General features: G+C 37.5%; 1 protein-coding gene across 1 annotated transcript in view; it reads left to right on the top strand.

Annotated features, from left to right (window-relative positions):
* The window catches only part of zswim6 (zinc finger, SWIM-type containing 6), a 93,274-nt gene that overhangs the window by 45,180 nt on the left and 32,975 nt on the right, over positions 1 to 15,119 (top strand). The window contains exon 2 of the mRNA XM_088910909.1: positions 10,893 to 11,249. Within this exon, the coding sequence (XP_088767035.1) occupies positions 10,893 to 11,249 (357 nt within the window). The remainder of the gene's footprint in view (positions 1 to 10,892; positions 11,250 to 15,119) is intronic.

The following is a 15,119-nucleotide window of genomic DNA, read 5'->3' as shown; positions in this document are numbered from 1 at the left end:
TTTCTTCATCCACTGTACGCAATTCCTCGTGTTCTTTTCATGCCTTTTCTTCATCTGGCGTGAGTCGCCGAGTTATTCATACAGTTTCTTTGGATGGGTAAAAAGTTCAACGAGTGAATAAGTCTGGCTCCATCATCTGTTGTGATCCTTTGGGTCGCGTTACATTTTTAAGTCTATTTTCGGATGTGTGGAAGCTTTTGGATTTTCCTTTGAATGTCTTTGTGTATCTTTTAAGACTCTTATTTCTTATTCGTGTGCTCTTAGTTCCGACCAATTTAAATTGCGTTGTGACCTTCTTAACTTGTAGGAATACTGTATATACATCTTAACTTGTAATAAAACTACTTCTTTTGTGCAATTGAAGCTAGGCTTTTTGCTTGACTTCTTAAAACATTCACACAAATAACCGTAAGCTGTGAGGATGGAGAAATGTAAAGAAATAATACCTTGCACATGACATACCAAGCTACACGTTGGCAGGAAGAGGCAGAAAAAAAGACATTAACAAACATATTTGTTAAACAATACAATGGGTGGTTTTCTCTTTGATAAAAGATGCATAACCACATGTATAAAGTTGTCTGGTAAACAAAGGCATGGTTAAGCAGATGGTAGTAAGGCATGAGAAGTATTGGGATATTACCCAGGAGTCATTGAACTGGTATGTGAATTGCTCTTTTTAGGTACAGTGCATTAAATTTTTTGTCCTTGTTGACCATAATAGGGTTTTACTGCTGTTCAGGTCTGAAACAACAAAGGAACCACAGCACTTGTATTATTGACCCTGTTTCTTGGTAGTTCTCAGTAATATAGCTGTTAGCTTCAGTATACTAATCTTAATTGTTTTTTTCCACTAGATTGCAGACACAATAAAACTTAGATGTTTGGTCAGATATGGCAAGAACCTCCAACTGTTGTTTTCTCCCTAGACTATCATAAGGGTTAGGCCAGAATTTCAGTTTGCTGCCAAAACTGGCAACTTAGTTGTGTCTGGACAAAGGACCTAGTGATCTCTTGATGAACAGCAGACAGTATTTTGCACTTTGTCATTGTGGAGAGATGTTCCACTTTTTGGTTCACCAGCATGTTTAAATTTAAGTATTTTATATTTTTCCATGAGCTGTACTATATAATATTCTTAGAAACCCTGAGGCTCTGTAGTTACATTGCATATGCCCCTATTAAGCACTGACACGTGAACTGGCAGTGAACTATGACTCATTGATTAGTCCATAAGCTATTTAAATGTCCGTTTCCTAGTTTCAGTGTGTAACATGAAGCATTTCAAAATTGGAATACATCATTAAGATTACTTTCAGGATCTAAAAAAGGCATTATTTTGTTTAATTTTGATTACTTTTTTCATAAAAATGACTTTATTCCTGTCTTTTGCAGTAAGTGGATATGTAAAAGCTGTTGCGAAAGAGAATTGTAAAAAATAAAACGCAAAAAGGGAAACAGTGAAAACTGGAATTATAGAAAAGGGCAAAAAGAAGTACAGCTCTTAAAAATGTCAGAATTTTATAGTATAGTACTGGTGTTTGGTAGAAGTATAATTTTCATACAAAGGACAGGAAAGAACAAATTCAAATAATTCTGCTGATGAGTTCTATATGTAGTAAGAGCACTAATTATGGCTTGCACAGGGCACCTTCCATAAAAGCAGTTTTTTGGTCTTTTGTACAAGTAACAGCAAAGCCCGCAACATCCCAAGACGTCATACTTTGTTTTAAATCTGTATTCATGCTATTATGTTTTAAAAGAAGTCATTTTCATCCCCCTAAATGTAATCTGTAGTGAACAAAATAGGGCCTGAGGGAAAAGTTATTACTGTTATTTAAACCAGGGCTCCACAGCTTGCCTTTGCTGGTTGCTCCGATTTTGTTTGCAACCAGCTCCTTAATTATTGAATTAAATGGCACTTAAGGAGCTGGTTGTATCAAAATCCTGCAATGAAATGGATTAAATGATTTTGAGGAGTGCTGGTGCAAACAGACAACAGAACGAACCTCTCTTTTTGCTGCATGTTATCTGCTTCTGTCGGTGAAGAGGCAGATGCTTCTGTACAAACACTGGCAGATAAAGCACTTCTGAGCCCTTCTGCTCAACAGGGGGCCGTGCTAGACAAGACTCCCCTTCGTAAAAAAAATAACTGTATCCAGTCTCTGCTATACAGTCCTTAAGAGAGTTAGAGAGAGAAGGCAGAGTTTGCTTGTTTGGCTCTTCTAAAACAACAGAAATTTCAATCCCCTACACCAAGTACAATGCCATAAATATGTAAAGAATGCTTTTAACATTGTATGTCCTTTAAATGGTAAAACAAGAAAATGCCTGTGAGGCAGTACAGTAACAGGCAACAGGTTATTCCCTGTCTAGGAAGGGAACTGCTGATGAAAGCCGTAGCTCTGTCTGAAGTTGTACGTACGGATGTCCATGCCTGCAGATGTACACATCCACACATAGATGGTAGCTAAAGGGCAAAAGGTGAATTATTTTGCCTCTAGTTCATTTTTTAGCACTAAATGTTCTGTTAGATGTGAGAATAGTGCAGTCAGTAGGAATGTGAAAGTTTCTCATGTTGAATTCAATACCCTGGTGTTTTTTCAAGAAATGGCTGGATGAGATCCTAAGGTCAATTAATGTAACACTCTGTTCTTGTCTGCATACAGGTTGCAAACACAAACTGCAAATTTTAAAATGGAAAAGCTGATCTTGAAGACTTGGGGGTGCATATTGACACAAAATGTGGGAAAGCAATGACAAAGCAATCAGCTAAGGATATTTAGTTAAAAGTGCAGAATTTAAATTGAGGGTGGATAGGTTAAAATTGTACAGCGCACTGCAGTGTGCTTCAAAAAAGCTATTGGTGCCCTCTAATCAGACCAAAGAAGAGCATACAGGTGCATCACCATTGTCCTACACTGAAGGCCAAAGGCTTAGTGTTGCAGAGGGAAGACTATGATGTGGCCTGATTCAAACGTTCAAAATCCTTCAACGTACTGATAGAGTAACCCTATGGCCTCCTTCAGAATCACCATTGAAACTCAAACTGCTAGACTCTGTATAAACTAAAGAGAAGGGCATTTTTAACAAAGAAGGTACGGTGGATTGTGGAAGTCTAGAACATGCTACTGTTGAAGTTGGCATTGTTGCTTCTTTCAAGAAACCGCTGGAGGAGGGAACCATCTACCAACTAGGTAACCTGAATGGGTTCTCGCAAGCTCTTATTTTCTTTATCTCAACGTATCTTTTGAAAAATTGGAAATAAATTCTGAACCTTAAGTGGTTGGTTTTAGGTTTCACACTGACCCTCTCAGCCTTCTATACGTTTTTTTTTTCCTGCATGTATTGTAATGTTTCAGGAATACATTTGTCCTGGAGACAAATGATTGACCAGTTAAGACACTTGCTCAGAGGGAAGGTTAAGCTATGCAGTTCAGACGTCACATATTCAAGTTGAGACTCATTTTTTTTGGCTGCCATCTCCAATTGCTGGCGCATGATTGACTGGGAGCTGGTGAGCAGAAGTCAGGCTGGGTTTCCTCAGCATGCCAATGCATCAGTGCCTCCTATACTCGGATGGATATCTTTTGAGTGGAAGACATGCCACTCCTCCACTCGGCTCTCACTTTCATGTGAGGCACTTGGGTGCTCAGTGTCCGGTGTCACATGACTAGGGCAGATGGGCCTGTTGGAGTTGTGAAAGCAGACGGGTTCCCATTAGGCCATTTTGGGGCCATAGTATAGCGCACTGAAAAACAATTGGCGATCGATCTGGAAAATAGGAAATAAATTCCAAATTTTAAGACAAAAAAAAAGAATCGGTGATTTGCCAATGAAAACCCCTTAACAGGCTTTGTATTTGATAGCTGCAGATCCGATAGCTGTCGTGATGTTTAATCTTATGGGATTTTCTCCTTTACTGTTGATATCATGTTTGTAAGAGTATAATGTTCAGGGATAATGCTGCATTTTAAAAAGTGACAATTCTTTAAGGTTCAGTAACTGTAAAAATTAAGAGTTTGTATGATGGTTTAAAAAAATCCATTTCAAATTAGGATGATAATGGCGAGTCCAGTATCTGTTGTGCAGCGAAAGCTCACTTCATTTTAGTGAACTGTAGGTAATTTTTTTTTCTAGATGGGAACAAGGAGCTTCTCTGGTGGGAAGTGAGGTGTCAATATGTATGACCCCGCTGTAACAGGTTTACTGTGGTACATTTGCCTGAAGTTGGAAGCCCTCTTCTTTTTCATACTTCATTTGTTTCTGATCATCCTGAGGGTGGCTCTTCATGGGCTACACTGCAGTTTTATGGAAAGATGTATGTATTCACAGCTCAGGTGAATTGTTAGATGTGCCTTTCAGCATTTACGGTGTAAATTAATATTATTTAGCAGGAGATGAGCCCAACCTGCTTGAAATAATGTACATTCTATGATCCTGTGGGCATTGTTTTGAGTCTTAGGAGCTGTTGCTAATGAAATCAACCAAACTGAGAGTTTGTTTAATTAAAATCTTGTCAGTTGTCTCATTTATCTAGAAAGTTGTAATAGTTCTAGGGCAATGGCAGTGAGATTAACTGTGTGTTAAATACACTGCTATGATTTGAAAGTGTTTTGATTTTTTTTCTTGGATTGACTACCTAGGTCTATCATTATGTGCCTAATTATGGAAGTGGACATTACATCTTGATATGCAGCATTGATTATGTAATTTCTTATTCATCCTTGTGCACAATAATGTGGAAGTGTTCATTTTTGTACATTTAAGTATTACTGAAGATTTTAAAAGACTCAAATTGTGGTTGAAAAATACTAATCAGTAATTGCTTGATCCATTGTATGGGATGATCACTTAGTAGTGTGGTATTCCTCTTTATGTAAAATTATTATGCAGCAGTAAAAAATTATTTGTGGCTTTGGGAATTCTCTAGAAGACACAGTTGAGCATCTCAAGGCAAATGACTAATGTATAATTAAATCTTTCATATTATGGAAGAGGTCCCAAACTGAATGTTTATTTGTGATATATACTGCAAATTCTATACGCGATACAGTACCCCTAACCTTTACTTTATCTTATTCTATCCTACATGTCATGCTTTTACTTATTAATCAATGCCACTACAATGAGATTTCACATGAATTATTAGGTAGTTTCTAAGAAAATGTTATATTTTCCATTGAGACTCTCTCAAAGTCTAGTGGCCTTGCTTTTGGAAAATGAAACACTATATGATTTTGTGGCCTATTTTAACCTTATGTATATCTTATCATATTGGTGATCCATCCATCCATTTTCTGACTGTTTCATCCAGTTCAGGGTAGCAGGGGAACCAGAGCCTATCTCAGCATGCAACAGGCTCAAGGCAGAAAACGCCCTGAATGGGACGCCAGTCCATCATAGAGCACACACAGACACAAACATGCACACACTCCTACCAGGGCCAATTTTTCCAGAATGCAAATAACTTACCAGTATGTTTTTGGACTGTGGGTGGAAACCAGAGAACTTAGGAGGAAACCCACATGAACGCAGGGGGAACATAAAAACTACAAACTCCACACAGATAGCACCCCATGTCTGGCACTGAACCCAGGTCCATAGAATTGCTACAAAGCAGCAATTCTAACCACAGTGCCACTATGCCACCCTGTTGATGATCCAGGGATTTCTAAGTAATTGCACTTACTGAAGGAAAACCTCAAATACCTTTGTACTGAAAAGCATCAGTACTTGTAAATGCTGTCCTTGTTAGAGCTGAGTATCATTTAAAGTGGTTTTGTCATAAACTTTAAAGTATTTGCACTTCAATGAAGGAAGGCATGAATGCCAGGCTGTATCACAATACTGATGGCTATTTGAGGTTCAGCTCTACATTTTTATTACTAAAGGTGCTTTGTGTAGAATTCTACACCAGCTAATAGATTGAGGACTAATTTGTTGCTGGGAGCCTTCATTTTGAGACATCTGCTGAGCCCACTGGAGCACAAGTTCAGAGTGATGCCCCCAATCAGTGTGTGGTTTGAGTAACTGAGGGTGGCAGTGACAAAGATTAATGATTTATGGAGCCTGCAGATCTATAGAATGAAGACGAGCAGCTGTATTCTGAGATGTCTCTTATATACAGTATTTAAACGATGGGGGGAAGGGTATTCTGCCTATGCTGTTAAAAGATACCGAAGAGTGCTGATAATGCAGATGGTCATTGTAATGGGAGATATCGTGTCTGAAAAATTGACACATGCAAAATGATGAAAGGTCATATTTTAAGGCGTAATGGTAGTATTTAATACCATAGATAAAATGGATGATAGTGTTCCCTGCTTTACTTGCTTGCTGACATAGGTAAATGTAATTAATTGCCTTGCATACAGTGACAGGACTTTTTACTCTAACAAAGCAAGCTGAACACTGGTTCATTTTATAGTCTAGTGAGTTGCGGTTAGTAATATTCTTTTCTGTTTCGGTGATACAAATGAATTTTTTTCTGTAAGGGAGGAAGAAAAACACTCTGACAAACTGTTCCTTGCCTTTCTGATGTTCTTCTGGTTCCTTTCTTCATCTTTGTATAGATGCTAGTGCATCTAATTTGATCTGATTTGAGCACATGTCCATATCTGAAAAATGAACCATGTCTTCAAATTCAGTCACTGAAACTGATCAGGATTTTTTTGTGTATTTTTTATTACCTGACGGGTTTGGAAAAATAATGCTCTGTAACATTCCAGACAACAGAGGTTGCAATGCTAATATGCTCTTAAATATGTTTCAATCCGTAGAGATATTACACTTCATCATGTACATACATGTACACATTTACTTACACTTCAGTACAGTAATTAAGTTTCAGTTCAGGCTTCTGAATAACATGCACAAGAGTAAGTGGCAGTGTCAGCTCTTTTCTTTTGGAAACTCAGGAGTTTTTTTTTTTAAATATAAGACTGCTTGGCTGTTTTTCTTGTATTTCTTCCCTCGCCATCCATGGTCTGCCACCACAACCAGGGAGAGGGTGTGTGCGTGTAAATATTCATTCCCCCTTACTCAGCACTTCAGGAGTAAAAAAAAAAGTGAGGGAGTGACCCAGTGGAGTGAGGAGGCACAGCTAATTATTTACCAGTCTGTTAGTGAATATCGGGATGTGCAGAGGCTGTGTTCACCCAGGGAAGCAGATGGCGCAGATCTGGCGAGCCGTCCGCGAGATGCCTTTCTTACAAGCGACAAACGCTCAGGAGAATTCCCTCACTCCCCCGCGACACCCTCGGTTCGCACCTCTAGCTCATTAAATTGGTACCTCGTCTCCTGTACTTGCCAAGAACTGGGGAGGAAAGGACATTAAAATACAGGCTATTTCTGTTAAATATACGTGCTTTTTTTTTAAAGGGGGTGGGGGTTCCTTCGCTGTGGAGCCAGAGAAGCCAATCCGAGAAAAAAAAAAGTCAAGAACAGAAGGAAAGTTGCCTGTTATTATCTATATATTGAATTTCAAAGCTCGTACTCATACATGGGCTTGAAAAACAGAAAGGTTGATAATTACTGGTTGTGCATATTAAAATAAAAAAAAACAATTATAGGCTCAATTAACAAGTTGCAGTTGATTGGTGATTTAAAAAGTAGAATTATGTAAATGGTGCCACTGTTTGTCTAAATAGGCTTTTAAACATGTGTTCATTTTTATTACTTGCATTTGTATCCATGGAGATGGCTGAGAGGCAAAATAATTGTTTTCAGTTTAGGACATCTGTTTGGAATGGAACTGCTGACCCAGGTGAAGTGGAGTGAACTATGATGCATGGAAGAAGCTTGGATGTATGTTTTGATGTCATGCTTTTAATGACCAAATTCTGCTTTTTTAAAAATGGCAGCCGACGCGTTACATATTAGAATCCTGTCTCTGTCTGCCAAGTATACAGTGTCTGTTCACAGAAAATGAACTGCAGCACATTGGTTTAAAAGCATTTATTAAAATGAAAACCCTCGTAATGTAATGCGCTGGAATGACAATGAGGCATCTTTTGGGGATTTCCTTGTAAATGTAGGCCAGTACTACATGCATGCAAGGCTATACAATAGCATATTTGTTCTGTCAAATAAAAGCTGCAGCTCTGAATATCTGACAGTGTGAGGCTTGCAGTAATGCAGAAATGGTTCTAGTGATCTCTTTGATTGTAGTTTTTTTTGTTGACTTACAAAGATGGTCGATGATGTATTGTTTGAGCCCAGATTTAGCACAATTTGAGGCATGTAGATCAAAGGCAGTGAATTTGGGAAACGCTCACTGAGCCCAGTTTAGATGTAATTGCTATTTTAGAAATAAGCTGTACATAAAATACTATATGATCTTGTTTTCCAGTTCCAGGTTCAACCAAAGACAATCATTTGGATAATTATCTGTACAGTATCTCAAAATAATAATTAACATATTGCTCTTCTTAAAATAACTGTTATGATATAAACACAGTAAGGTTTTGTCTACAAACAGCAGTTAAACAGTAAATAGTAGTTAAGTTTTTCTCTACTTTCTGTAATGTACTTTGTCAAACGCAGGATACATTCCAAGCCGTATTACTGGAATTAAAGCGTGAAGCATGTTCTTTTGTTATTACATAAGGTTAAGATCTTCAAGGCATTAAGATCTTTAAGCAAAAGGTGTATATGAAAATGTACACAACAGGGTCAAAGTTGAGTATTCGTCGGTATAAAGTAACCTACCGATTGAGTGCAACTGCTGCCTGCAAATACAGCTCCACGTTACTTGAAGACTTTTTTATTTTTAATCACTTCTCTGTGCATTCCATAAACATAAGTGTAAAACATATTGTATGGCCTGTGAAGTCCTGTTACCTTTGAAACAGTTTATTCAGTGTGTGTACTGAGTGTTTACATGTGTGTGTACTGTGTATTTTATGTTTACTTGGTGGAATCCATTACAGCAAGGTTGAAGGCTCACTGTCAGTTATGTATTGCATTAAAACTCAACTTCCAGATCCAAATTTGTAATATGATTTTAGGGGGTTACATAGCACATGATCTCTGATGTAGTGTACATAGGCTAAGGACACCGTCCAATGAAAACTCCAAAATGTTAAAACTGTGTAGTCTTATCATAGGTGCATGACAACAATTTTATGTACCAAACTTTGGGGTATTTTATAATCATCGGGACAAAAGTACAGCTGCTGTAATGTTATTTTTCCTCTGCAGGTTACTAAAGCCATTGTCCTATTTTAAATACATGGTTTAGAAGCTGCATTCTTGACTGTATCAGTCAGCTCTGAGATCTTTTTCTGAACTCGCTCTTGAAGCCTTTTGGGTGATTTTAGGTGAGAGGTGTGTGGGCTCTTCATGTGCCCTGTGTTCTCCTGGTTAGGAATGTCATTGTATTGCAGCCCCATGGGAACAACCATATCACTGTCTGTCTCCAGAGCATCACGCTGCTTCCCAGACTGAGAATAGCTACCAATGGCAAAACAGACCTGAGCAGTTTCTATTTTTCATGGCTGTTTTGTGAAGGCTGAAATACTAGGCCTTGTTTGTGGCTGTGCTCTGCTGTCATTTGCAAGAATGAACTAAAATGCTATGCTTTTAGAGGAGAATGAAAACATTAGGATCATGTGCTCATATTCATCACAAGAATATGCTTTAAGCTGCAGTGTTTTGATACATTTTTTCCCCAAACATTAAACTAGCCTATTGTATAAAATGGTTTAAGATCTTTTTTTGTAGCCTATATCTTACACTACTTTGTTTTTAGTTATATTGGAGCACAGTATAATTACCATTACTGTTAATAGTTTTAAAGATTTACAGATCTGGCCTCAAAACGTTTTTTTTTTCCTGAAACTGTATGAGATATATTTCAATTTAAACATAGGTATCTAAATATTAATTTTAAGACAAGCCTCTTTATGATAGCTTGTCTCATGGTGATTATATTTTTTTCTCGCTATCAGCACAGTGTTCCAGAGTTGCCAAGGAGATTTAAATAAAAAGGGCTTGCAGGGTTAAGCTGTTTAAATCCCTCATTTATTTAATCCCTTGAATACTAACTATGTCTGTACCCTATTAAGCATATGCACTGTACTTCTAATCATTCACTCTTCAATGCAGCGGGGAAGATTTTTTTTTTCTACAGTGAATTGACTGTTAATTAAATCTATTAAGACACCTCTTGTTTTGAAAGAATGAAACATGTGAATGTCACAAGCCATAGCATATTAGAAATATATCAAAACTGCTTTCACTGCTTTTTAAATAAATGTGTTCTCATCTCATTTCCTGTGGAAATATCAGTAATCACAAGCGCTCTTCTGATTTTCTAATAGTAAGTTGTTGTTCTTGGTGTTATTATTACCATTATATAAAAGAACTGCCAGTTTGGGGTATAATTGAATGCATACTCACTTCCTTGGAAACCGTTTCCTCTGTTATTTCTAATCATGGTGAATCTCAAGGATCAAACTTCTGTTAAATATAAAATTTTCAGTCATTTTTTTAATGTATGTGCATTTTGAGGTTTTTTTTTTACCTAACCTTTTGTCATAAATGTGCATGTCCCGTTAAAAACCGCCCTCTTTTATGGCCACACAAGTGAGTCATCGTACATTGCCGATAGATTTTTCCCTTGTCCCTGATTGTTATTGTTATTTATGACTAGATTGCTGTCTCCAAGTGATCAAATGATGCTCTAATATGGTACCGGCACTCCTTTGTACAATTATCAATAAATGTTTTTTTCCTGCTTCGTTTTGAACTGCTGCTAAAAAAGATCAAATGGCATTTAAATGACTGCCTGCATTATTAACGCTTCATTTGTAGTGCTGTGAATTAATCACTCTTCCAGGTCCTGCGCCCCTAGCGCTAACCACCTTTCCTTAAATCTCTCTCCTCAGGGTTTCACCTGAGCGGCACAGTGACGGAACCAGCTTCCCAGTCGGAGCCTGAAATTGTCTGCAATGTGGCCATTAGCTTTGACCGCTGCAAGATTACCTCAGTGACCTGTAGCTGTGGAAACAAGGACATCTTTTACTGTGCCCACGTTGTAGCACTCTCTTTATACCGGATCCGCAAGCCGGATCAGGTCAAACTGCATCTTCCCATTTCAGAGACCCTCTTTCAAATGAACAGAGACCAACTGCAGAAATTTGTACAGTATTTAATCACGGTGCATCACACAGAGGTTTTACCCACTGCCCAGAAACTAGCAGATGAAATTCTTTCCCAGAACTCGGAGATCAATCAAGTACATGGTAAGGTGTCCGGTTGCGTTTGGCACAGGGGTGGAGGTGTGTTCGTACACATGTCGTACACATATTTGTGTTTCTTGATAGAAGGATTTTACACACCTACATAATTGCAGATTATGTTGAACCATTGATTTAAAATAGACATTGAACCGGAGCACAGACTGCCGACCCTTTTAAATCAATAGAGATAATTTGTCTGACCTACATAATAAATTAGCATACACCATGTACGCAAAGCAGCAGGAAGCATTTATTTAATTACCTTGTTTCAGGGCATTTAGTTTGATTTCAGGTGGTAGCACAGTGAGGATATGGTTTAAATGAAACAGGCTCGTTTTATAGGCAGAATAATAGGCTGTCATCTTGTGAAGATTCCTGCTCTGTGCATACAAGCTCTTGAGTTTGGCAGTGAAAGAACACTGCATTTTGGAAAGCACTGGTGTGTGGGTTGCCTCTAAAGAAATCTCAGCTGCTGTGAAAAGTAGGTCTGAAGATGTTTGCCTAAAATGAGGTTGAAATATTGAATTTTGTTTCTTAGGTTACAGCTATTGTAAACGAGATTGTGGTGTTGCTTTTGCCTGTTTAATCACTGGTGATGGCGATTAGTCCTGCTTCATTTTGTTTTTTCCCTTTTTTTAGATTTAGAACTTAAAATATGTTTTGTTAGATATTCCTGGAATCATTTTGTACTAGTATTTCAGCCTGTATCTTAAAGCCTGGTACAATGATGTGATTACTGCCTAGGCTGTGTGCCGTGAAGCCCTTTTGAAATACTTCTGCAAGGAAGAACAAGTCCATCTCACAACAGACCCTCCACCATGACTCCTTCAGTGGCTCTTCGTGATGGGGCGCCACTGTGTCACCCGGAACGCCATGCTTCCTTTGGAAAAAGCACCGCAAACGTAGCTGGATTCCCGTTTCTGTTAATTGTTGCCGAAGCTTTACCATGGAATCGAAATGTCTGCTCTTGAGCTGGTTTTTCTTTTAAGTAAACATGCCTTTAGAATCCATTTTTTCAGCACATTGAGAAAAGATGGTTTAAGGAAGTGTTTGTTTTTGAGTTCTTCAGCTGACAAGATGACAAGTGTAATGGTTAATATAGTGAAGGCTGTGATCTTCAGAAATATATTCCCAATGTTTATATTACTCCTATATTTAGCCAGCTTTGTAAATGATTTTATTGTTTCTATGGTTTCCGGTGTCTTTTTCCTCATGTTAGATTTTTTGTTCTACATTGAATTTATAAAGTTATAATTTGAAATACTAGAACTTCAAAAACTCTGCAGATCCCCTGAAAAAGTGTTGCATGTAAGTGTATCCCCTAATGAGTGTCTACCTGAGCTGTTTTCACTGCAGAGCTCTAAAATCTTTTTTTGCGGGGGGAGAGTGCATTATGTGTGCCAAGTTTGTACGAGTCACTTTGAAGTCTTTTACAGAAGTCATTGTGCCCATTTTTTTCTACTGGGAACGTGCAGTATCATAAGAAAATATAAACAAATTGCATGCATTGTTTTCATTTGATTTTACATGTATGGCTTTGCTTTTGAATGAAACATTTGGGAAATGGTTCAAAGTGCATTTTAAAAATTCTGTGTGCAAAGTGATAGAATAACTATGAGCAATAAATATAAACTCGGTTTTGTTTCATTTGCAAAGATAAACAACTAGGGACTTTACATGACATGAAAACTCTGCTTAAATTGCTTGTGTGTACTTTGTTCTGTGCATTCTACAGGTGCTTCTTTTTCCTTTTGAAACATTGGCTTTCTGGGGGACCAAAGGAGAATATTCTAAAACATGAACTCTGTGTGCACTTATTAAAAAGTCATTAACCACAGAGTCATGCAACAACTTCCTGTTGATTAACTGCTTCAATGATAGCATAGCTTTGAATGAGACCAGTATTTTGGTACTAGATTTTACGTTTTGGGTAAACAAGTTGCTATTGCAACATATGGTTTTAATTCGTCTTTAAAATATATTACTTTGTACTGCCATGGCTTATGTATAGACATACATTGAAAGCATATGTTTCACTGAAAAGCACAGTAGAATGTTAAAAATATGTACTAAGATATTCGTTCATCCTCCCAGTATAAAAAAAGTGTCTAGGAAGCATATTGGGGTTTGAAAACAAAGAAAAACATTCATATTTCAGACCCTTTTGTGGTCATTCCACTACAGAGCATGATTTTATCAACCATGAAATTGTTTCGACATGGAATGTGTCACATAACCTCCTTTTTTACAGGAGGTCGAGAAAGAAGGGGGTTATGGAATCAAAATGTGATGAAATTCAGTATGATTGTTTTATTTATGTAAGCAGGTATTTTAAAAGAATTGCTAGTCCTGTTCCACTGTCATTTCCATGTCTGCTTTGACAAAAAATGTATTTTAAAAGAAACTTGGGCAATAATATGTCAACATTTAAGTGTTATTTTATGTGGAGGAATATTAAGGTTGAGCTGTACATAATGTTTACTTTTGTAAATCGAAAATGCTGTTGAAGAAATTTGAACTTCAACTTGAAATTGAAAAGTAAATGTGCACAGCTATATCAAGCCACCATGAGACATTTATATTAGGAGTACTCTTGTCTTTTAGCTATGAAAAAATAATTAATATTGTTATGTTTTGCAAATTGGATGCATCTCTTGATTATTGAAAAATCGACCATCAAAATAAAAAGATGTTTTGTGTACAAAGGAAATTATATATTAGTATATAACATGATCACAACACTTTGGTCTGTGCGTTACTCTGCTTTGGAATTCTTATTGAAGTATGTACTTCATTTGTTAGATGTTTCACCTGCTGTAAATGATTTGGATTTTGACACAATGTAACCAATGTAAAGGGAATTGTGGGACCAATGGGTAAAACAGAACCCCTTGAAGTTCAGATGTTTTTGTGATTTGAAGGTATAGACAGGTTTACCAAGAGCAATACTTGTATATCAATTTTAAAAATCTATTGAAAAAAAGAAAATGTGCAATAAACTGTTCTTTTTTATCAGAATACCCTGAGGCACATGTACGGTGTTTCAAAAGCTTTTGTTCAGTGGAACAGTACTACAGAGGATTGCGGTATTTTTTTAAATCAAGTCTAGAGTGAATTGAAGAGCATTATTAGCTGTAGAATAACTTGATATCCTGCTTTTGTTGTTTTACAATATTCTATTGACACTATCCAGTTGTGTTGAAGCGGTGTAACAGAGCACAGTGTTCTTAGATCTCGGTTGAAGACACCACTCAACTTGCCTGTTCAGTCTCTTTTCATGCCTTTTGAATCAGGAACTGCATTCTTAAAAAAAGCATGCAGATTCCAAGTCCTTTGTGTTTGGACAACTTCATGTAAACTGCAGTGGATGTCTGGGAATGCACTTTTCTTAGGAGACAAAATGTGAAGTAATTATTGCTCAGTGTCTGAGTTTTTTTTTTAAGGTGCCATATATAATGATGGGGGAAAAAAGAAACGCAACATTTTCTGGAATGAGAATATAATAGTTATAGCTTATGTACTTTCAAAAAAAGTTTTAATTTGTTTTAAGCCCTCTGACCAGCAATACAGCTTGTGCAGTGAGGCATTGGAACTTGCCAATCACACAAAAGCTCATTAGGTGCACTTTTACCCAACGAGGTCCAGGTGGAAAAATGCCTGGTCAGGTCACCTTTAAAAAGGCCTTAATTCAAAGCTTAGGTCACTGCAAGAAAAAGGCCACACTTAGTCAGTTTTCTGTGCATTCCATAATGCCTCGATTGTCACCAGAAGCAAGGGAGAGGGCCATTGGCATGCTGCAGGCAGGCATATCATGTGCCAGCGTTGCCAGACACTATGGAGTAAGCCACTCCACTGTGCCCTGACTGCAGAGAA

The sequence above is a fragment of the Atractosteus spatula genome, chromosome 3 (genome assembly GCF_055471065.1).
Source record: "Atractosteus spatula isolate fAtrSpa1 chromosome 3, fAtrSpa1.hap1, whole genome shotgun sequence".
NCBI classification, from domain to species: domain Eukaryota; kingdom Metazoa; phylum Chordata; class Actinopteri; order Semionotiformes; family Lepisosteidae; genus Atractosteus; species Atractosteus spatula.
This window is presented reverse-complemented; position numbering and strand designations above follow the sequence as displayed.